Genomic DNA, 22,256 nt, shown 5'->3' on the forward strand with positions numbered 1-22,256 from the left:
ACCGCCCAAGTCACGCACCGAGTGCGTCACGTGCTGGCACATTCAGGGCAACAATGGATATCTTCACCCTCAGAAAGACAGACATGTAGGCACTCTAGTGGCGAATTCGCGTGGTCATTTTCCGGCAAAATATTTTGCCATATCTCCGCCAAGGGCGTTCGCGTGGTCAAAGGCTGGCTAGTGCGCGCCGTTCGGGTGGCACTTCTCAGGCGTGTGCTGGCAATTTCCCGGCACAATTTTTGCCCGAGCTCCAAGAGGTCAGTCAGCTTGTCTGCCAGACTGTACCCGGTATCGTCATATCCGAATCGGGAAAGGGAACCAAACGAAACAATGGTCGCCGATAGCGGGTTCGAGTAGAAAACGAAGCCATTGAGACAGACACCCCTCTGTGGTCCGAGAAAAGACAGCAAAAACAACGGAGATAAAGATAAAATATTTTAAAGGAAGCTTCCGCAAGATCAGTTTCTTATGGGACACAGCGTGTTATTACACCGCTGTGAAAAAAATGTATTGATAGTGTTGAAGCTCGACACTTGAACGCGCATTACTATTTTAAAAGGCTGGGTCAAATCATGCTGAGGATTCCAGCAAAAAGGTAATAACAAGAAACTGGAATATAAAATGGCGACGCTGGTGAGCCTTCTGGGATCCTTGTAAGATGGCAACAGTTCTTCGAGAATCTAAACAAAATATATTATAATTTGTTTACCCACATCTCAGAGTCCGAATATATGTTGCTGATGCCTACAGCGTGCCTATTATATCATAAAATAATCGAGGAAGAAGTTAACGAAGTTCACGCGCGACCCAGGCAGACGAAAACGCCAGTTGCAGGCGCTTTGTGTTCGGGTGGAGAGGGTCACGTGGTGCGCCGCTGGCGCGGTTTTCGTTGCCTGTGCCGCCGGCGTGAGCTCGCCAGCGATTGACCACCCGAATTCGCCATACTTATTGCGCTTTATGCCCCAAACTACCTATACAAAAAAAAAAAAAAGAAAAAGCTTTGTTTTTTTTATTTTGGTGAAGAAGGAAGACCGGTGAAGCTGTACTATGGTGGGAATGAAGTAATGGCCGGCCGCAAGTCGGCAAGCTAGAGTGGAAAGGCTGGAAAAGTTCCCGCCGTCGCCAGAAGATGGCGGTTGCTGTCCAGGGTTTTGTGTCAAGATTTGTTTGCCCGTGGACACAATACTGGGGAAACTACTCATTAACAGCTCCACTGTAAAAGAATTGTAAAAAAAAGACTAAATATGTGCAGAGACAGACAGTGACATTAGTTGCGTTCAATTTACCTGCCCCTCCTGCTGAACCGGTGCAGAAAAGTGCAGGGCAGTCTACTTCCGGTATCTGTATTAAGATACGACCAGAAGTACACCGCCCTACACTTTTCTGCACTGGTGTAGGAGGTACAGGTAAATCGAACGCAGTTATTGTTGGTCATGCAGGGCAGTGTGGCGACGTCCTCCGAAAATGGGGACAGCAGGATGCAAAGGTCAGGGGAGGGTGCATGCACGTGCTAGGAGCCTAGTGAAGAAAGGTCTTATGCTAAAGTCACCAGGCTCGATCTAAAATGGACCGTAAAAATCTGCACCTGCGCAAAGCAATCTAAACTTTTCGCCAAAAATACATTTTTTTTTGTAAAATTGCAAAGCGTAGTTTTTTTTCTGTAAAAAACTAGGGCCAACAAACTTGCCCTGGTCAACAGCGACGCAGACAACCGAGTCGAGTTGCAGGGCGCGTTAGGCGCGCATATTGATAGATGGCGTCGGGAGCAGCGTCCGAAGGTGTAGCAAACATTATTAAATTAGCTCAGTTATGGAACTACTCATAGATGCTGCATGCACCCGAGCAGTAACCCCCCTCTCCCCACGACTCACCTCCCGTCATTCGACGCGCCGGACAGCTGCTGTGTTAACTGCAGTGTATTCAACAGAATACATACGTATCGAAGCGCAGCGTCTAGATGACGCTCCACTATACTTTATGGAACACAGAGTTCGTAAACGAAAACCTAGATGGCACTTCGAACGACGGGAGGCCGACGGTAGTGAGTGACGGGAGATACCCCCTTCCGCGGGAGTTCCACAACTGAGGTAATCTAGTAACGTTCGGTGTAGCCGACCAGCGAAAGAAAGCAGACGAAATCCGTTGGCAGCAAAAGCGCCGTCGTTATGCAAACACATTTTTTTTTACAGGGGAGCTGTTAAGGGCTAGTTTTCCCAGTATCGCCTCCGCAAGCAAACAAATGTTGACACAAAACTCTGGACAGCTACTGCCATCTGTGAGCGACAGCAGCAACCAGACAACCGGCTTGCCAATTGTCTGGTTGCCACTGTCGCTTATAGATGGCGGCAACCTTTCCAGCCTGGAAAGGCTGAATTTGTTTAGGCGTCGTAATAGAAGTCGTCCTCAAGGTCATCCTTGACGTCGTCTTAGACGTCACCCTTGAGATTGTCCGAGAGGTTTTTCAAGAAGTCATTCTTGAGGTTGTCCTAGACGTCGTCCTCGAGGTCGTCCTAGAAATCATCTTTGAGGTCGTCCTCTAGGCATCATCCTTGAGGTCGTCAAAGAAGTCATCCTTGAGGTTGTCCCACCTTAGTACAGGTTTGCTGGTCTTCCTTCTTCACCAAAAGAGAAAGGCAGAAAGTTTTTTTTTTCTTTTTACTTTAGGTTTTGCTTTTATTGTCTGCACTAACTTTTAAACCAAAGGCACTTTAAAAAAAAGATTATGTTCAATTTAATAAACAACGGTGGTTGCGAGCAGTCTCGATAAGGAGGTAGTGTCATCTATCAATACGAGCGCCAAACGCGCCCCGCCAGTCGACTTTCTCGTCTGCATTGCAGCGCGCCGTTGATCCTGGCAAGTTTCTTGGCCCTATTTTTTACAGAAAGGGAGCTATGCTTTCCTATTTTACAAGAAAAAACTGACCTGTGAATTACACTTTAGACGAAAAGTTTAGATTGCTACGTGCAAGCGTCGATTTTTACGGTTCATTTTAGATCGAGCCTAATGACTTGGAACACCCGTATAAATAAATTCAAAGAATAAGTGGAAGCTCCTCCCACCTCTCTCCACTTTAGCAGAGCAAACACTGGAGAGGAGGTCACCTCCTCCAGCGTTCACTCTGCTAAAGTGGGAAAAGGTGGGAGGAGCTTCCATTTCGTTCTTGACCGGTCACCGACAGTAGCTACCAGCTCTATGTCGCCATTGAACATGTCATGGTAGTAAGCTTTCAGCAAGTTCTGAAATTTACCGTACGCGGCCTGCAAGGCAGTTTCATGCGGACCCCAGCACAACAACAGGAAAGAACCCCCCTCCACCACTTTTTCACACAGAGCATAGACTGATCATGCAACAGTTTTGACATCAAATAGGGTTATAAGAAAAGTCAGATATAACATAAGACAGACAGTGCGAGGGGGAAATGGGCAAAAACTAAGAAAGTTGAAGTGGGGAGGAGCGACCTCTTTCCACAACAGCTTTTCTCATGCGTGCCCCTTACCCCCTTGCACCGTCTTTATGTTGTACCCGATTTAGACAGGAACAAATGTCAGGCTTAAACAGAGAACGTATTCACTTCCTTCTTGCCTTTTCTTTGTCTGCGCCAAGAGCAAGGCGGGAACTGTGCCACAGCCTCACGAAAACCGGTCCAGTTCGGTCCAAACCGAAGACGGCTGCATGCATCGGGGCAATAGATGCTAACAAATTTAGGAATATGACGCAAGCAGCTAAGAAATGGTGAGCATAGTTTATTGACCCCGAGACAAATGTACACGACGGAAAAACCAGTCCGCTCACTCAGTGAACGCGCTCGTGTAATTGCGTGCCGACGGCAAGCCACAAGCAGCCTACAAAAAGATTTGACGTTCCCCTTGGAGAGAACCATGAATGTATTTACAATGGTACCCCACATTAATTTGTAGCTCCAAAATGCCTACTTGATGAACGTGACTGCAATTAAATAACTTTGTTACTCCATGTTTGTGCCATCACTGGTGCCGGCTTAGGTGTCTCGACAAAACCCGTTGTCTTGCAGTCCACAGGTACCTTTTCTTACACGCATTCAAGACTCCCACCCAATGCAACTCCAAAAAAAAAAAAAAGATTGAGAAAAAGTAAAACAGCAAAAAAAGAAACAAACCAGTTGGAGAAGCAAAACAGCAAAAAAAGGAACAAAGCAGTATGACGGTCAGAGAAACACACAAAAAAAACCCAGACAAAGAAAGCAACTGAAACTACACCTGCCCCTTTTCGACAATGACTTGACGAGTGTGAATCTGATGATTGGGCAATTTCAAAAATGCCTTCTTCGAAACGAGGCCTACTTTCATTCCGCAGGCTCCGCTGCAAACTGCACTGCTACCTCCCCCGTCATGGCGTCCATCGGCAGGGTCAGGATTCCCTGCTCCCCATCGCCCACCACCCTCATCTCCCCTTGTTCTCCCCCTGCGAGTGAGAGGCCGCTCGGAAGCTGAAACACCGCGTTGCCCCCCGCATCCGAGCTGATCGGGATCAGCAGTACTCGCTCCCCGCCGTCCGAAGTCGGGACCTTGAGCAGTGCAGTGTTGGCGAAGCCGTCGCCGCCCTCGCCGACCACCTGCAGGCCCTCGTGGTCACCGCCCGGCACCATCATCATGATCGGCATCTGGTCTCCGTCTCCGTCGCCGGTTGCAAATGCCATGCCGGTGATGGCTTCCTCCTCTCCCTGGAGCGCCCGTGCAACCGCCTCATTGACGCTGACTGGCTCCTGTTGTGCCTCCTCCGTCGTCTCCTGCTGCTGCGGGTCTTCAGCGGCTTCCTGCTGCTGCAGACCTTCCGCAGATTCGTCCTGCTGCGCGACCTCTGCATACTCTTCTATTTCGTCCCCCTTGTTCGGACCCACAGACTCAGTGACGCAGAGGTCTCCGCCCACCGAGAGCAGCGGGGCCTCCCTGTTCAGGGCCCCCACGACTTTGGTCTCGCTGCCCAGCTGCGCTGACGTCGTGGTCATGTCTCCGGAGGAGAGCATGTACGACGCGGACTGGTCTCCCGCCGCCACGCTGCCCATGGTCACCATCTGGACCATCTGGTCGCCTTCTCCCTCCTCTCCATGGCGGACAATGGCGAAGTGGATCACCTCCCCGTCCTCCGACTCCACGGCCAGGTGGTCCAAGCCCTCTGGGTTGTTGGCGGCCGCTGCCATCAGGAGCTGGGCCGTCCTCTCCGTCATCTCAGATGTCTGCATCGCTACCTCCTGTGTTGTCTGCTCTTCCGTCGTTGCGCACTCCATCTGCTGCTCTTCTGGCTGCTCCTGGTGTCCCTGGAGTTCCTGCTCCTGAAGATTTTCTTGTTCTTGTTGCTGCATCTGCTGCTGCATCTGCTGCTCGGGCATCTCACCCAACTGCTGGATGACGAGCTCCTCGCTCTGCTCGTTGTTGCCCATGTCCATGGCCTCCTGGGGAAGCACCTCCATGGCCATCTGGTGCTGATCTGCGAGCTCCAGATCTGTCGTGGACTCCAGGCCCTCCACGCCTTGGAACTCTGACAGGTCCCGCGGGTCTTGGCTGATGGTAGCAATGCCGTCGGCCGTGTTGATGGACACCGTCACCTGCCCGGGTCCCGTGGCTTCGGCTACGGCTCGTGCCAGCTGGGTGGCTAGGTCCTCTTGCGGGTTGATGGCCACCGTGGTGGTGATACCGTCTTCCGTGGTGGCCACCAGATGGCCTCCGTCCAGGTCGGCGGAGGTCAGGGTGCCCGCACCCGTCACCATGTTGATGACCGAGTCGTCTGCTGTCACGAAGGCCTGGTCCTGGCCTTGTCTGGAAGGACAAGATGAGCTTTGAGCGGGTCTTGATTTAAAAGAAGGAAAAGTTCCACTATAATCGGCTTTGGTCGAAGAGAAAGTGTACACCAGTGGTTCTCATCCACTAATGTTTTGGGGACCTGTTCTGGATTAGTGAAAGCGATGGGAGACCCCATCTTCCAGTGAAGAGGGGTGAGTATTGGAGGATTACAATGACAAAAATCAACTTTAAAGCAACTTTAAAACTCTGCAACAAAGAATAATCAGCCCTAACCCCTTGGCACAGAACGTTTGGTCTGTTTAGCTTTAAGGAAAAGCCAGCATCAATAAGAAAAGAAGTTTTATTGCTCGAATGGACTGACGGCCGAGGGCTTCAGGGGCCCTAAGGAGGCCTTAAAGGGACAATGAAGACAATTTTATTTAATTTTTTAAAATGGTGTTTATATGCTTCTTGGGAACATAGCATGCTGTCCAATTTTTTATAGACATTTGTGACGCGTATTTCTGTGCCTACGAAAGAAGTAAAGAAACCGAAACTGAACAATCTCTATTCTCGTTTCTAGGCCTCCGAAAACGGAGGTGACGTAGGGAGTGACATCAAGTGTGAATAGTCGGTACCGGTAGTATTTAGGAGATCGAGACTCTGGTTACCGCGGTGGGATACAGCAGCGCGGCTCTTGAGGAGGAGGAGGGAAGGGCGCTGGGGGGGGGGGGGGGGGGGGGTCACGTGACCTTGGGGGTCACGTGACCCCCAATGCCGATGATGTCATCCCTGACGTCACTGATGATGTCATCAGTGACGATGACGATGCGGGTACCGATGACGTCATTAGTGACGTCACTGATGACTTCACCAGTGAAGATGACGATGACGATGCGAATGTCGGTGACGTCATCAGTGACGTCGCTGACGACGTCATCAGTGATGATGACGATGACGATGCGGATGCCGACATCAGTGACGTCACTGATGACGTCATCAGTGACGATGACGATGCGGATGCGGGTGATGTAATCAGTGACGTCACTGATGACGTCATCAGTGGCTATGACGTCAACGGGGGTCACGTGACCTCGGGGGTATCCCCAGGTCACGTGACCCCAGGGGCGGTCACGTGACCTGGATAACTATCGTGACCCTCGTGAGGGTAACCCTAGTAACCCTTGTGAGAGCAACTCTCGTGACCCTCGTGAGGGTAACTCGCGTGACCCTCGTGAGGGTAACTCTCGTGACCCTCGTGAGGGTAACTCTCATAACCCTCGTGACCCTCGTGAGGGTAACCCTCGTGAAGGTTACCCTCATAAGGGTTACTAACCCTCGTGAGGGTTACGAGGGTAAGTAACCCTCGTGAGGGTAACTCTCGTGAAGGTAACCCTTTTGAGGGTAACTAACCCTCGTAACCCTCGTGAGGGTTACGAGGGTAAGTAACCCTCGTGGCCCTCGTGATCCTCGTGAGGGTAACCCTCATGAGATTAACCCTCGTAACCCTCACGAGGGTTACGAGGATTGCGGTTACACCGACGGCGACGCCGATGCCGCTCAAGCCGGGAACGGGCCCCTAAGAGCTGCGCTCTAAAAAAGTGGAAGCAGAAACCACTATTGTTGGTTGTCTATGAATCGCAATTGCATTTGTCTAGGACAATCTCAATGACGACGTCTAGGACGACGTCAAGAAAGATGTCCTAGAGGACAACATTGAGAACGACACCCTAGAGGACATCAGAGACGACCTCTAGGGCAATCTTAAGGATGACCTCAAAGACGATGTCGAGGATGACGTCCTAGAGGACGACGTCAAAGACGAGCAGAAAGATTATGTCCTAGAGCAGGGGTTCTCAAACTGGGTTCCGGGGAACACAAGGGTTCCACGAGCTGGTCTCATGGGTTCCGCAAACACCCAAATTGCAACCCCCCCCCATGCCGCAGGCTGCACGGCAGGACCATGCAAAGCACCTTCATCTCACTTTGTACTGACATTGCGATTGATGTGGTGGGGATATATGGGAAGCAACACAAGCAAAATTGCCTACAATTGTGCATCTGTTGCTTCTCGGTCGGCAAATATGGAGGGGTGGGGGGGTTCTGTGGCCGTTTTTGAGGCTTCCTGGGGTTCCGCGAGGCCAAAAAGTTTGAGAACCCTTGTCCTAGAGGACGACATCAAAGATGTCAAAGTCATCAGGTCCTTCGAAGTGAATGTGAAAAAGTGTGAGACTGCGAGCTGAAATGATATACTGTGCATATCTACTGCACAGTAGGAGGCCAGAAAGTTCAAAACATCTGGGGAGGGGGGGGGGGGGGGGGGGGGGGGTTAGCTAAAGAATGCTATCACATTAAAAGGGTTGTTGGATAGGCACCCACCCTTGATGTCCGGTGCAGACATGGGCGGCAAACAGGTCCTCCGACTCAAAACCATTGAGGCAGCCCGCACAAATGAGCTGGATCAGCTCTCCCGTGGACTCCTCCTGGCTCTCTTGAGGGTGCAGCTCGGCCAGCATCTGGCCTCCTGAAAGAGAACGGGAAATGCACCTCAGAACCTCTACACAACTAGTTCCCAAGAGGCTCTCTTGAGACGACACTTACCCATATTTAGACTTCCCATAAAATACTGAGCATCCGCCCATTCCACGAGCGCCCGCCCCTCAATCTTGTAGCCTTCGGAAATTACACAAAGCACATATCTTTACATATTGTTGACCTAAGGAGCGCCCACCCCCTGTTTGATGTGATTATCTCCATATTTTGAGTGGGCACTTGCTCAAGACTTATGGTCGTACAAAGAATGCCTCAGAAAGGGTGCAACTTGCGGCAATCGTGTATCAACTTAGACTCGACCCCAAATTATGAACTACGGGGATGTGACGTCACGTGACCACATCCATGTGTCGCACGACGTTATGGTGTGACGTAAGCGCCACGTGCTAAATTGAGCGAGACGCAAGTCCGCTCAACTGGCGCTTCTATACCACATCCTTTGGCCGCACAGTCACTATTCACCAATTAAATTTCCCTGCCAAATTTAGCTACTCCGCCACAATAATGATCGCACGCCTCTGATTGGTTGGTATTACAAGCCATGTACAGCTGCTGCCATTAAAACAAAACACCCAACGATCGTTAGTTTGTGCTAACAGTTTCGGTCTGTACAAGATAAAACCATTGGGTGTCAAAGGCAGCAAAGTGTCCTAGCGTTTCACGCTAGACAGGACAGCCATGTCTCTACGGCACTAACGGTTCTCGAGTGGACTGGGCTTTAAAGAGACCCCTACTACAAATTGACATATTTACGCAATTCTAAGCAACACCCCCCCCCCCCCCTAGTTATCCAAGAACAATTAAAAAAAAAAAACTGTAGAGCCCTTCCACTTCACGTGAAGATGGAGGGCCAGCGAAGCTGTTATCTTTACGACGTCTAGGACGATGCCTAAAGGACAACGTCTGGGATGACCTCAAGGACGACGCCTAGGACGACTTCTAGGGCAACGCCTAGGACGACTTATAGAATGACGTCTAGGACGACCTCCAGGACGACTTCTAGGACAACCTCGAGGACAATGTCTAGAAAAACCTCGAGGACGACATCTAGAACGACCTCGAGGACGACGCCTAGGACGACCTCAAGGACGACTTCTAAGACGACCTCGAGGACGACGCCTAGATATGATAAAAAGGAATCAGGACCTCACTATCTAATAATGCCAAGGAAGGCTGACTCACGCTGGTTGCCCCCTTTTTGTTTTTATTTATTTATACTTGCCACGACCAACGGGGAGTTTTCTGTCGACATGCGAGGACGCATTTTTTCCCAGACCCTAGCGTATAACAGCTTCACTGTAAAAAGTCTGCACGCAAATGTAAGCACCCTTTTTTTTGAGCGCGATTCAAAATCTGAGTGCGGCGCGCTGCTGTTCCTTAACAAAAGGTGAGACCGCAATCGCAGAGCTCTTGATCGCTGGAAATAAGTTTCAACGTCACTCGATAGATCGCAACACATGAATCGCGCGGACGGGAGCCGCGTGAGCAGGCGAGGAGGAGCTCCTTTTCCTCTTGAAGAGCGTTGGCTGCAAGGAGCCACCTTTGTTTCGTTTTGGCGACTTTTAATCAGTTTTTGATCAGTCTCACGTCAGCATGAGTGCAAAAAGAACTTCCATGGACAGGTCCTGCGTGATTCGATGAAGAAAGCAGCGGGAGCTGATTTTCAAGAGTGCGTCATGGTCAAGTCCTTGAAGAGATGTTGTATAACGGACAGTCTTGATGGATCTGAGGACGACCTCCTGTGGGACGCGGAGAGCAACCGAAGCAGCAGCAGCTCAGACGGATGCACCGAGAACTCCTTGTCGAGTGAAAGTGATTGAGTGAAGCGTGCTGCATGGCGTGCTGTGAGCTGTGCCGGCAAGGAGAGCGACAATTTTTTGTGTTCTATTTTACTTTTAATAAAGTAATATTTCCGTGTTGAAATTTTTTTAACATTTAGTGCCCTTCAAATTTAAGCACCCCCCCTTGTGAAGCACCGCGGATTTGAAAAAAAAAGGAGTGCTTAGAATCAAGTAAATACGGTAGATGCTTTTTTTTCTTTTTCTTTTAAGCAAACCACACTGCAGTGTACATGCACAAACCTATAAGCACTTTTGAATAGGCCCCAGTAGTACAGATGTCCACATGGTGGGAGCACCGGCCAAAGCTACCCGCTTTTGCTTGTAGCCTTTGCAGCAGTCCTTGACGGGACAAGACTGAGAGTAAGTGTTGCGAGAGCTTACCCTGCGTCAGCTCTGCCTGTGCCACCCTGGCCATTGCAGAGGGTTCTTCGTGAAGCCGCATGTGAGAATCCAAAGCCTTCTTCTTGAAGAAGCCTGGTAAAGACAAGGTGCGAGAATGATTGAGGCGCGAGAATTTTCACTCAAAACTCGGTTGCCATGCACACGAAATGATACATAGGCATTGATGCCACTCGTACCAACAAGACTCGTACCGTGACACAGTGCCGAATGTACCAGAATATCCCTGCTGAAATACATAATGGTGCTACACAACTATGGCCTTTTCCAGCTCGAGTTATTGCTTACAAATAATGTTTTTCAATATGTGCACTGCAGACATATTTGTTCACATTACCTAAGACCTGATTTCTTTGCAAAAACGCACAAGGTTACAGGCTCTGGATCTTCTTTACAAGGAGCTCATCATAAAGTGACAAGATAAAAATGTATGGCAAATTGCTAGGCAATTGTGTAGCATACGTGAAATGTTCTAGGATCAACCTGCTGGTCTTCTGACACCATATGACCAAAGCATGACACACGTGATGTGGTAACGTGACGTCACGTCCCTGTATCCTAAAATACCGAGCATCCACCCATTGCACACTAAGCGTCCACCCCCAAATGCCAATGCTCTCTCTCCACGACCTTGCTAAGGTGAGTCAAAGGCGAAGGGTTCATTCTTCTACCTGCCAATTCGTTTAGCAGCACGTCTTGCCTGCACAGCCAGACGCCTATGTTCATGGTGCTCCACATCAAATAATTCAACGCGTGGCATGTGCACACTTGAAATGATAAACCTAGTGGTCCTCCAGAACCTTCTAACCCGCTCTACCTCTCCCGCCCTGCCTACTCCACCCCTGGTCGCATGACCTCCCCATTCACCAATCGGCGTTGGGCACCCCCCCACTCATCCTCTCCCGACCGCCGACCAATCGGTGTCGAGCCTCGCGGCCACGCTTTTATCCGGGCTTCACTTTTGGGCTTTATGCAATGCCAAACACCTAGCCAAAGAAGGTTTCAGTTTAAAAAAAAATAACCCAGGCTTAGACATCTTGCCAAATGCCAAACGGCACCCCGGGACATATATATTTTTTTAATGAGCAGCACTTGCAATTGGAATAATTTTCCATTCAACATGTGGCGAAGGAAGTGTAAATGCGCAAGGAATGTTTCCATTGATGCACCTCTTGTTTGCGGCATTGTATTACTTTCTCTGAAATGCCACTGTGCACACAATCCGACATGAAATTCCTCTGCGCCTACTAGACTGTTCCACTAATGTGCAATTTCCTACCCTACTTTGCAGCCCCCGTTTCTATCGAGTGGCGGCGAGAGAACGGCACTAGTGCAAAACTTGCCCCTTCTCACTCAACGCAGTGCTACACCACTGATCACGCTTGCTGCGACGTCAAACCAACAGCTGCACTCTGTTGCTGATACCTTCTCCATGACCTTGCTACGGTGCGACCAACACCAACAAGAGCACGCAAGCTCTGTGAATGGCTCCCACATAAAGGCCAGTTCACACACTTGCATTTGTTTACGACGAGAGAACATACCTGCAGGATGGCGCCATCTCGGAGGGAACTTTGGAACCGCATTTCACTAAAGCTAAGGTTTTGCGATATTAGGTGTATGTAGTATCTATGAGAAACGGTCGTTTCTAATACTGTCAAAAGTTTTTTCGAGCCGAAGAGAAAGAATGATGCGCGAAAAAAGTAGGAAATATACGGAAATAAAGTGTTCCACAGCTGCGCAGTAGGTGGCACCAGTAGTTCTCGCCTCGTGAGAGATTTTAAGAGGCTTTGAGGCACACGGTCATAAGTAGTCGAAAGTGTGTGAACCAGCCTTTAAGCTATCGCTTTATGAAAGCATACACACTTGGCACGGGACACCGACGGCCGTTGGGATGTCAAACATTGGTCCAGAGGCACCGCCAATTGTGAAATTCAACAAAGTCTGTTGTCCAGTTTACGAACTAAGTTCGGGAGAAGCTCACCCCTTCCACAGGTCAGGCATCGGAAGTCAGTATCTCCCCGGTGCATCCGTAGGTGGTTGTACAGGCCGACCTTGGTGGCCAGCTTCCGGTTGCAGCCCTGCCACGGGCAGGGCGTCGGGGGACTGCACCATGCACGGGGAGCAAAACCCAGAGGGCGCCACTGTTACTTTGCCAACACATTAGATGCAGCGAGTATGAACCAATGCGGTCCTAAGGAAATGAGCACAAGTGTTTCGCGGCTATGTTACCAAATAACGCTTGGAGTAGAACAGGGTCTCTCAAACTTTTCTATCTCGGGGAGTGCTTTTCTCTCTTGAATGGCAACTGGAGAGTCCACATTGAAGCAATGAAGCACTGCAGAAGCTTACACACCTTGTAAACAAACAGTAACACAGATATTACTAAAAAATGTTTGTCACATTTGTTATGCATCAACAGATGGCTGCGGGTGCTCCTACGGGTGCTCCAACACAGTTGTTCAACTTTCCGATTAAAAAGAAAAAGAAAAGTAGGTATTACCGTATTTACGCGCAGAATGAACGCACTATTTTTTTCCGAAAAATCAATGCAAAGTCATTACGCTAAGTAAAATTTTTGTGTCCGTATTTACTCACATAATGAACGGACCTTTTATCCTGAAAAATCGACGTAACTTCTTATCTCTTTGCGCGCGGCGCGCGACCCCCTAACCAAACTGCGCTGTGCAAAAAAAAAAAAAAAAAAAAAAGCTCCTCTGTTTTTTTTTTTTTTTCTTAGTACCGTAGGTTTTTTTTTTTTGCTGCCTTTGGCAAACTGTTTCGTTTGCTTAGGCGTTGCTTAGGCGAGGGCTTCTCCGCTTATCTTTCTTATCTCCTTGAGCGCGGCGCGCAACCCCAAAATCGAAACTGCGCTGTGCAAAAAAAAAAGAGCTCCTCTCCATGTTTTTTTTCTTCTTGCTTCCGTTGGATCTTTTTTTATTTTTTGACGACTTTTGCAAGGCGTTTTGTTCACCCACGCTGCCCATGCATTCGCGACCTCGCTGCACCAGGATAAAAAAAGTGCGATAATTTCGCGCGCGTGGGGGGAGGGGGTCAAAATTTTGATGTCCGAGGAAGTGTGTTTAATACGCGAGTGAAAAAAAAAAGTCAAAATTTTGAGAGCCGACTTGGGGGGTGCGTTCATTACGCCAGTGCGTTCATTGTGCGAGTAAATACGGTACATGTTTAAGTATCACCAGCCTTGGCAACTTCCAAAGTGTAGAACAATTTATGGAAAGCAGCAAATAAATTATTTTTTGCCTCTTCTACTGAACAATTTTTTTTGATCGCAATATACTGGAAATCACTTAAATTTTGCGAGGACCTAATTTTTGCGAATGTTGTGAATCGTCTACAATTCGCGAAAAATAGGTCCCGCGAACGATTCCGGTTAAATGTAAACACATCGAAATCTATATTGAGATCCCATCGCGTCGCGAAAATTAGAACCCGCAAATTATTCCAATACTTCAGCTTTTACCTAAATTGCGAAATATTGAGCCCGCAAAAAATAAGTCGTTTACAGTAGATGTGATGCAACTATGAAACGGCAGTATAGCATTTGGCATGTTTATCTGACCTTGTTCTTCGCATTTCTTGCGTGAATTTTATCTCTATATTTATTTTAAAGTATTATAGGAGAGACTGTATACCAGACACACAGTATCTATAGCAGAGGTGCGCTTACTTTTTATGTATTTTCTGAACATGTAATATTTCTGTACCCCAAAAATTGTATTCCATCATAGCCTGCAGCTTTTTCTCTGGCATAATATTTTGACACGCCAAAAATACCAAGTGTTTACTCTCAGAAAACGCTTTACTCATAACTGGGGAGGATCAAAAGAATTTCGGTGCTCACGGAGCAAATGGGATTACTCTGGGAACCCCTGGGTTGATGGGCACCCAGTTTGAAAACCCCCATGTAACACAATTACATTCCGCATTCCCTCCATGAAGACAATAGGGCAGGCATTCCCTACACTCCTTGTGGGCAGCCACGTGCACAATTTGTGTCACACCAGACGGTAGGAGGGAGAGGAGGAGGGACTCACGCATGCACCTCCATGTGTGCCATCAGTTGCTCCCTCTGCAGGAAGCGGCGGTGGCACTTGTTGCATTCGTGCACAATGCTGTGCAGGGACAGGTGGCTCCACAGTGCCTGGGAGTTGGGCATCTTGGACCCGCAGATCTGCACAGGTGGAAGCAAGAGTGCTGCTTCCATGTCTTGAAGGGAGTGGACACAGTGATGCAACTGAGCGACGGTGATGGCACATCCGACCACTTTGCATCGTGCAATAATGAAATGAAAACCAAAAGCCTGATCATCGGCAAACTGCTGCAAAGATGCAAAAGCTAATGGGTTCTCAAAGTGGGTTTCAAGGGAGTTTTGCAGAGCACATTTAGGGGTTCTTGGCTAGAGGATTCCTCTGTACGATTTGTGCCTCTACGTAAAGCGTTTTTTTAATTTAAGAATGTTTTAGCAGAAACAAGCCATCCATTGATGCAGAACTATCTGCCAAACAATTCCTAATAATGCACATAATTGTCTAAATGTCTACAGACCTCTGTACTGCTTTACTGCATATATGCTAAGACTGATATCAAGAGAGGTTGGTGCTCCTTGAGACAGAAAAGATTGAGGACTCTTGTAATAGACTACCGCAGTGAAACCCAGTATGTAGTATACTGCAAATGATGCAGTTCCCCTTTGTGAAAGATCCCAGATCCAAGCTCGCTTCTTGCCAATGACGACGAAAAGGCTTGGCTTTGTCATTCTCATGCTGGGACATAACTTCGCATCAATCATGTTGCCCCAAAAAGTATACTGCACTGGTTTGCTCGGATTGTGCTTATCATTCTTCTAACCTGTAACTGCTGATAACCTCATAACTAACATGCAAAAGCGTTCTTTATGCTGGCGTGCTTTCATATTCCATCTCACCTTAAGGTGTTCTGCAGTAAGACCCAGAAGCCAGAGCTCATAGTTCTGGCAGTTTCACCTGCTGCACGAGAGTTTGTGCAACCGAAGTGCGCCCTTGAGCAAGGAGCTCGCGCTCGAAGCTATTGCTGGGGTACATCCCCAGGTGAAACGGAGTATAAAAGCTCGTGGCTGCTTGCACATGGATGAGTAACGACAGAAGGGGGAGGTGTGGACACAATTGATTGATGGACTGATATGGTTTGATTTTATGGCAGAAAGGTTGTCAACGCCAGGATACTACAATATTATAACTATAACAGGAAAACTACAAAAAAAAAAAAAAAAAGAGCACAAATACTTTTTATTTTTTTTAACTCCTTAAAATTGGAATCACCTTCCCTTACCATGACTTTAACAGTGTTAGAAATGCCATAACTTCCCTTTATTGTTGTAATAAGCCATAATAACTAAGAAAAAAATTTCTTGTGTCGTGTGTTTTCTTTTTTTACAACCCACTCCCCTCTGTAAAGCCTCTTATCTTGCCCTGAGGGTGATCAAATAAATAAATAAATTAACGAATTAGTGTATGGGAGAGACAAAAAAATGTGAAGAGCTGAGCACCTACTGCATTTTTCTACAGTAGTTCGAAAGACAACTTTGCTCATTGTAAGAAAGAAGAGAGCAGGGGGGGCTATTGGCGTACCTCACAGATGTTGGCCAGTTCTGGGTGGACGCTCTGAATGTGGTTCCTGCGGGGTCCCGGCTGCACGAAGAGCAGCCCGCAGTGCTGGCACTGGTACTGGTGGCTCTCCGTCTCCATGTGCTTCACAAAGGTGGCAAACAGGCCGAACCAGCTGTGGCACACCCGGCAGCGGTAGTTCCGGGGCTCCGACCGGTTGTACTTCTCCTGCACGCCGGACGACACAGCGAAAATGAGGAATGAGGGCCCCCTTTTTTCTCTTTGGGAAGACAACAGGACGACAAAGAGCTGCAGACCTCCGGGGACAGTGTCGGCAAACGTTCGCCGATTCTCAGTTCGCGGTGATTGTCGCGCTTGTTTGGCTGCAACGAGGCGTAATTTCGTGCGATGCAGTCAGTTAAATCCTGAACTTCCTTCGAACAGTATACTAAAGTAAAGTTCAGAAAGAATGCCCACCAAAAATAAAGAGATAAATGGTGAAAAACATGGGGTGGGCTATCTTTGGAAATGCCACAGCAAAATTTTATAAAAAGATTATTGATAAACACCCTGATACTGGCAACAAACCATGTGACATGGGAACTGATATTGCAGATCGCAGGCATGGCGAATTTGCATTTCACGATGCGATAAACACGCAGGAATTCGCCACGAACTCCTGTGTCAAGGGAAAGGATACTGCGGGTTGCGGATGCAGCAGATGCGTGTTTCACAGTGCTAAGGACCCGCAGAAACCTGCCGAGAACTCGCACCTCACGGTAACAAATACCGTAAATCGCGGACGCAGCAGATTCAAGTTTTATGGTGCAATAAAGACGCGGGAACCCACTACAAACTTGCCTGTCACGGGAAGCGAGATCGCATGTGCAGATCGTGGACAAAAATGCGGGAATCTACTACAAACTCCTATGTTACAGGAACCAGTACTGCAGATCGCAAACGCAACAGAACTGTATTTTCACAATGCAATATACACGCAGAACCAACTCGCATGAAATCGAGATCGCGCGCAAAGAACGGGGATTAAAATGCAGGAATCCACTTAAAACTTTGTCATAGGAACGGATGCCACAGATTCTCATTTCACGAAGCAACATACACGCGGGAATAACTAGCGTGTTATGGGAGCTGATATCGCGCGCGCAGATTGAAGACAAAAACACAGGAACCCGCTATAAACTCACTTGTCTGACGTGCCGGTACATCAAATTGGGCGGTTGATGCGATCCCCGTCAGATATCGCGTGACGTCCGATGGGAATCGGGGGGTGGGCGATGTTTTAGAATTTTTATGTTACAGATATTTAGTCAGAAAAACGGGATGGGCAATCTCTCGGATAGTTCATTTTTTAAAAATCCTTTTTTTATTTGATGTATCAGTGTTTTCAATGTTTTAGTACCTCAAATGCTTTTATGAGTATTAGAAGAATATCTGAACTTCGCTTTACTATATTCTTATCTTCACTATTATCAACCTTAAAAAAAAAAAAAAAAAAATGTTTGCAAAATATAAAAAAAAGTAATTTCTGGTTTTAGAATGTTTTATAACCTTTGAATCTTCATATTTTATGTATAAAAATAAGTACTGAATTTTATTGTGAATTAAATAAGCATTTGAATAACATACCTCCCATAGATCCAGAAAGGCATACATTTGAGCTATTTTCGTGAGCGCAGTTCAAGTTGTGAAGTGGCTCGTCATAAAATTTATTTTGAGAAGTAGGCTTGGCCATCTCCTCTTTATTGCATTCTTCTATAACTTCAATTTCGCACGGAAAATAATAACAAGACATTCTCTCTCTGCCGCGAAAAAGTGTCACCATGCATTTATGGTAACTTTCTAACATGTTTTTCTCTTCTTTAATTTTGGGGCATCTTCACAGAATTTTTATTTTTAATATTGTCCCATCACATTCAGGTTTGGCATGCACATGCTTTACGATAGGTAGAAAGCAACTACTGAGGTCTGATTAAAATGCACCTATATTTGTACTCTAGTTCTGAAAACTTCAACAAACTTTTGTTAGCCTTTTGAAAATAGCGTTTTTGCAATTTACAGTTATTTTAAAATAATGAGGTAATGCATACAATATTTTGGTTGTTCAGTGCACTCAGTGGCTTAAAGGGAGCAAACTAGCTTATTTTATTATGCTCTTTTATATGTGCTGCCATGCTCCACAACTGCACAAGAACATGTTTTAGATTTTTTTTGCACGGGCATTGCATTCTGAATACAAAAAGCAAGCGCAAGTCATCTCGACTACCGTCGAGATGACTTACGCTGCAAACGTTTAATCCCAAGACGAACATATTGTAACAATAAAAGTTACACTGACGCGAAATGTGAGGAATGAAGCTTCCTTCATCACTGAAAGGAGACTGGTGGTAACACTGCCCAAAGCTTGCCAGACAGAATGGAGTGTTCTGCAACTACAACGAAAAACAACAAAATGCATGGCAAACTCCTGGGCAGCTGTGCTGCACGTGAGACGTTCTGGCATCTCGCTACTTCAATTATGTTTGTTTGGCTCTGGCTGTAGTGCATGGGACTTTGTCGTCGTGCGTGTCTAATTCAATGTTGCTGCTTGCAATCGCGTCTTCGGGCGTCGGCTGTGATCGTTTTGCAGCTCGCCTGGCCCGTTCAGCCACTTGTCTTCGTCCGACCCTGTTCTTCTGTGACTGGCGCCTATGCTCTCGCCACCCTTCGTCGGTTAGTTTAGCTGTTAGCTTAAAGGGGTACTGACACATCAAAATCATATTTTTTTTTATTACCCGAAATGATTGAAAACGGTGCCGGGACACTACCCTCAAAATTCGAAACTTGGAAATTCAGTATTTGTGAAGTAAAAAAACAATTTCCAAATGCCGAATTCGAAGTTTCCGCGCAATCTGCGCCGGTGCGTTGACGTCAAATATTGCGGAGTCCTGAGAGTCGACTTTTGTTTCATGATTCCGTGCTGACTTGCCACCGCAACCCAAAGCGAGGAGGAAAGGAGCGAGCGGGAGATAAGGAGGGCCTGGACGGACCGAGAAAAACCGGTTTTGAGTGGTGCTGCCTGCCCAGGCAGCATATTTTCCGAGGGAGGATACAATTCTAGAAGGCGACATCGCACCGGACTCCGATTTTTGGTATTTCAAAAAGAAGGGCCGTAGTGCTTTCGCAACTGCGTTAAAAAACATGTCTTACGATTGCCGTTACTATTACATGTTATAGAAATGTCGCCTACAAAGCTTCTAAATTTCATCATTTTTGACGTCACAAATCAAAAGAAGTGAGGAGGCGAAGAGCGGGAGAGGAAAACACCAAAAATAAAAAGGCGCGCGCGCGTGTGGAAAAGTTTTTTTTTCGCGATGCGTTTTTTTCTTTTTTCGTGTTTACGACTACAACTTGCATAGTCTTAGACAATAAAAAAAAAACATGAGCCTTGAGGTGTCAGTGCCCCTTTAAAATAGCACTTTCTGGATTAGAAATACCAACAATAATTGCGGTTAAAAGAAAGAGAAACAGTTGGTGTTGAGCTTTTGTGAGTGAAGTTGTATGTGACGTATCCGGCTCGCCAAATCAGCTTAGAGATAACCGGCAACTTCACAAAATTTTTAAATGCCCCCCCTCCTAACGAGGCCGAGGCAAAGAATGTTTCGCATTAAAACATTGTTTCTATACGCCTTCACGTTGCTGATCACTCAGGCAAAAAATGCAGAGTCGCTGGGCTGTGGATACACGCAAGAAGTCCGACATTCCGCAGAAGGGAGCTACTGCTCGTGCTCGTACCGCATTCCACAGCCCAGAAGACAAAGGTGGAAGCACGCAGAAAACGGTCACCAAAATGGCCTATTGATGTGGTCTGCAATGGTCTCTGTTCTGCATCCAGGGGTATGGTGGCCGAGTGCGTCATAACATCCTAGCTCTAAGCATGTAGAGCGCAAGCTCGCGCTGCAGAACCCAGGGATCCTGGGCTCAATCCTTGCTCCTGCCCGTTTTGACCTGGATGAGCATTGTAGCAATGTGCAGTTGTGTAACCACTACTGCGGGATGTGCGTTGAAGGCCCCAGGACCGCAGTCGCGCTGGATATCTCACCTACAACCATAGAGCTAATATAAAAGCTTGAGGTACACCTAAGCCTCTCTTATGAGTTGGGAATGCGAAAGCATGCAAGCCGCTCATCCGCGCCGTTTGTCGTCTGCTGCGTACTAGCGCGCGTGCGCGCTTCGGGATCTCGGAGGCCATGGCGCAGAGGCCAATGGGAGGCCCCGTCGACACGCTCCAGCCAATGAAACCGAAGGCGAATCACTCCTATTGGGATCGCGGAAACCAGGAGCCGTTTTCGCGCTTCAAACTGATGACGTCAGCTCGCTCCATGAGACAGTTAATGCTCTCGCATTAATAATCTAGAGGGGAAAGGTCCGATGCATTGCGGACGCTTCGGAACGACGAGGGGCGGACGCGGACGTCGGTGGTCCCAAAGGGACCATATTGCTGGCAATGCTGGCGTGCTGTAAAGTTTGTGCTGCACGCATAAAAAAACCCAGAAAAAACCCGACTACTTTAAATAAATGTGCTTTGTCTGATGTTGACTTGTGCATCTTTGTGAAAAACGAGTTCAGGGACCCACCGTTGTAAAGGTAGGACGTTTTAATCATTGGAAAATAAGTAATTATGGTTAATTTCGCGGTTTTCACTATAACGACCTTTCAGAATAACGATCAATTTTCTGCAGCCCCCCGAAGTTCGTTATACCGAGATTTCACTCTAGGCCTAGCCTAGGCCAATTGATGGAGATGACATGAGCATCAACCGCAGGCACATAGACAGTAAATCTTGACACAATTCTTTCGGTGCTACTGAAAGATCAGCTACCCGCCATCATTTCCTTTACATATAGCAACGCGGTTGTAGCATGGTGGAAAAAAAACTGCTCATCAATTGGAAACTAAGAAAGACAGGAGAAAATTTTCTGCAATGCATGTATGCCAGCCCATTTACCTTTCAGTGTTACTGGACTGAAGCAAAAGAATAGGATCACATGCTGCAAAAGTTTTATTCTCACTGTCTTGCCTATCCAGACTGTGCCTCTTTGGGGAAACTGTAAAATTTCTCGCTTTCCGAGTAACTTACGAGAGTGTAGTAAAGTGTGGTGACAGCAGTGCCTCCTGGAACAATACCACCTATGGCTACAAAGCTACGGTGCTCTACGAAAGATGGCGCACGGCGCATAAAGGAATCATTGCACCGTGAATATACATAGACCGACATACTGCCTCCATACAAGTCCGCGTTTGCCCACACCAGGTGTGGGCACTGCACGAGCGCAGAAACCAGAATCACGTGAAATGAAGCTTCTGCGCATGCGCCGTGGCGACAACAGCACCACGGCAGAGGCGCGACGTCAGAGCCGCGTGTTGGTCTATATATGCAAAGAAGAAACGCATATAAGTCGCATCGTTGTATAAGACACGCCAAGAAAAATGTTTGAAAAAAGACAGTGACTTGTACACCGGAAAATACAGTACCTGCACCCTCATGTACTTGTTGGCGTGCTCGGCGCTTAGGAAGTGGTCCTGGAGGTGGTCGTTGTCGTCGAAGACCATGTCGCACATGGAGCAAAAGCTGTCCGACTTCTGGTTGTGACCCAGAGAGTGGCGCTGGAAGGCCCCTGGGCAGGAGAACGTCTGGCTGCAAGCCGTCACAATGCACTGGAACCGCTTCTCCAGCCGGTGCAGGTTGTGCATGTGCAGGTAATACAAGGCGTAGCTCTTGATCACCGCGTCGCACACATGGCAGTAGTGCCCCACCTGCGACGGATGGCACAAAGAAGCAAACGCCCGGTCAGTCAGGACACCTGGCGAGCACTGGTTGTTCGGGTGAGGGTAGAGTCGCCAATGAAATATACTTCAAAGTAACGACACTTCGGCCATCTTGGTGCTCAAAATTGATGCAGACGGTTACCCGAAGCTTTGTCCGAAATCGCAGAAAGCCATTCTTGTTCTCCGTAAACGTTAAAAACGGTCTGCGAAAGAGCAAAACGATATGGCCCGATCTTTTGGATGTTGCGTTCTCATATTACGACGATCGACTGCGTTT

The 22,256-nt window shown here is 47.7% G+C and overlaps 1 protein-coding gene across 4 annotated transcripts in view; it reads right to left on the bottom strand.

Annotated features, from left to right (window-relative positions):
* Positions 1-3,728: 3,728 nt before the first annotated feature.
* Positions 3,729-22,256, bottom strand: part of LOC8025054 — a 50,268-nt gene continuing 31,740 nt past the window's right edge. For all 4 annotated transcript variants that reach the window (XM_029975175.4, XM_029975176.3, XM_029975173.3 and 1 more), the window contains exons 18-24: positions 21,686-21,967; positions 16,178-16,381; positions 14,606-14,742; positions 12,535-12,656; positions 10,533-10,625; positions 8,137-8,281; positions 3,729-5,793 (exon numbers count right to left, since the gene is read on the bottom strand). In XM_029975175.4, the coding sequence (XP_029831035.2) occupies positions 4,323-5,793; positions 8,137-8,281; positions 10,533-10,625; positions 12,535-12,656; positions 14,606-14,742; positions 16,178-16,381; positions 21,686-21,967 (2,454 nt within the window). In that variant the 3' untranslated portion in view covers positions 3,729-4,322. The remainder of the gene's footprint in view (positions 5,794-8,136; positions 8,282-10,532; positions 10,626-12,534; positions 12,657-14,605; positions 14,743-16,177; positions 16,382-21,685; positions 21,968-22,256) is intronic.

Source organism: Ixodes scapularis, unplaced genomic scaffold (genome assembly GCF_016920785.2).
Source record: "Ixodes scapularis isolate PalLabHiFi unplaced genomic scaffold, ASM1692078v2 PGA_scaffold5__190_contigs__length_132052651, whole genome shotgun sequence".
Lineage (NCBI taxonomy): Eukaryota > Metazoa > Arthropoda > Arachnida > Ixodida > Ixodidae > Ixodes > Ixodes scapularis.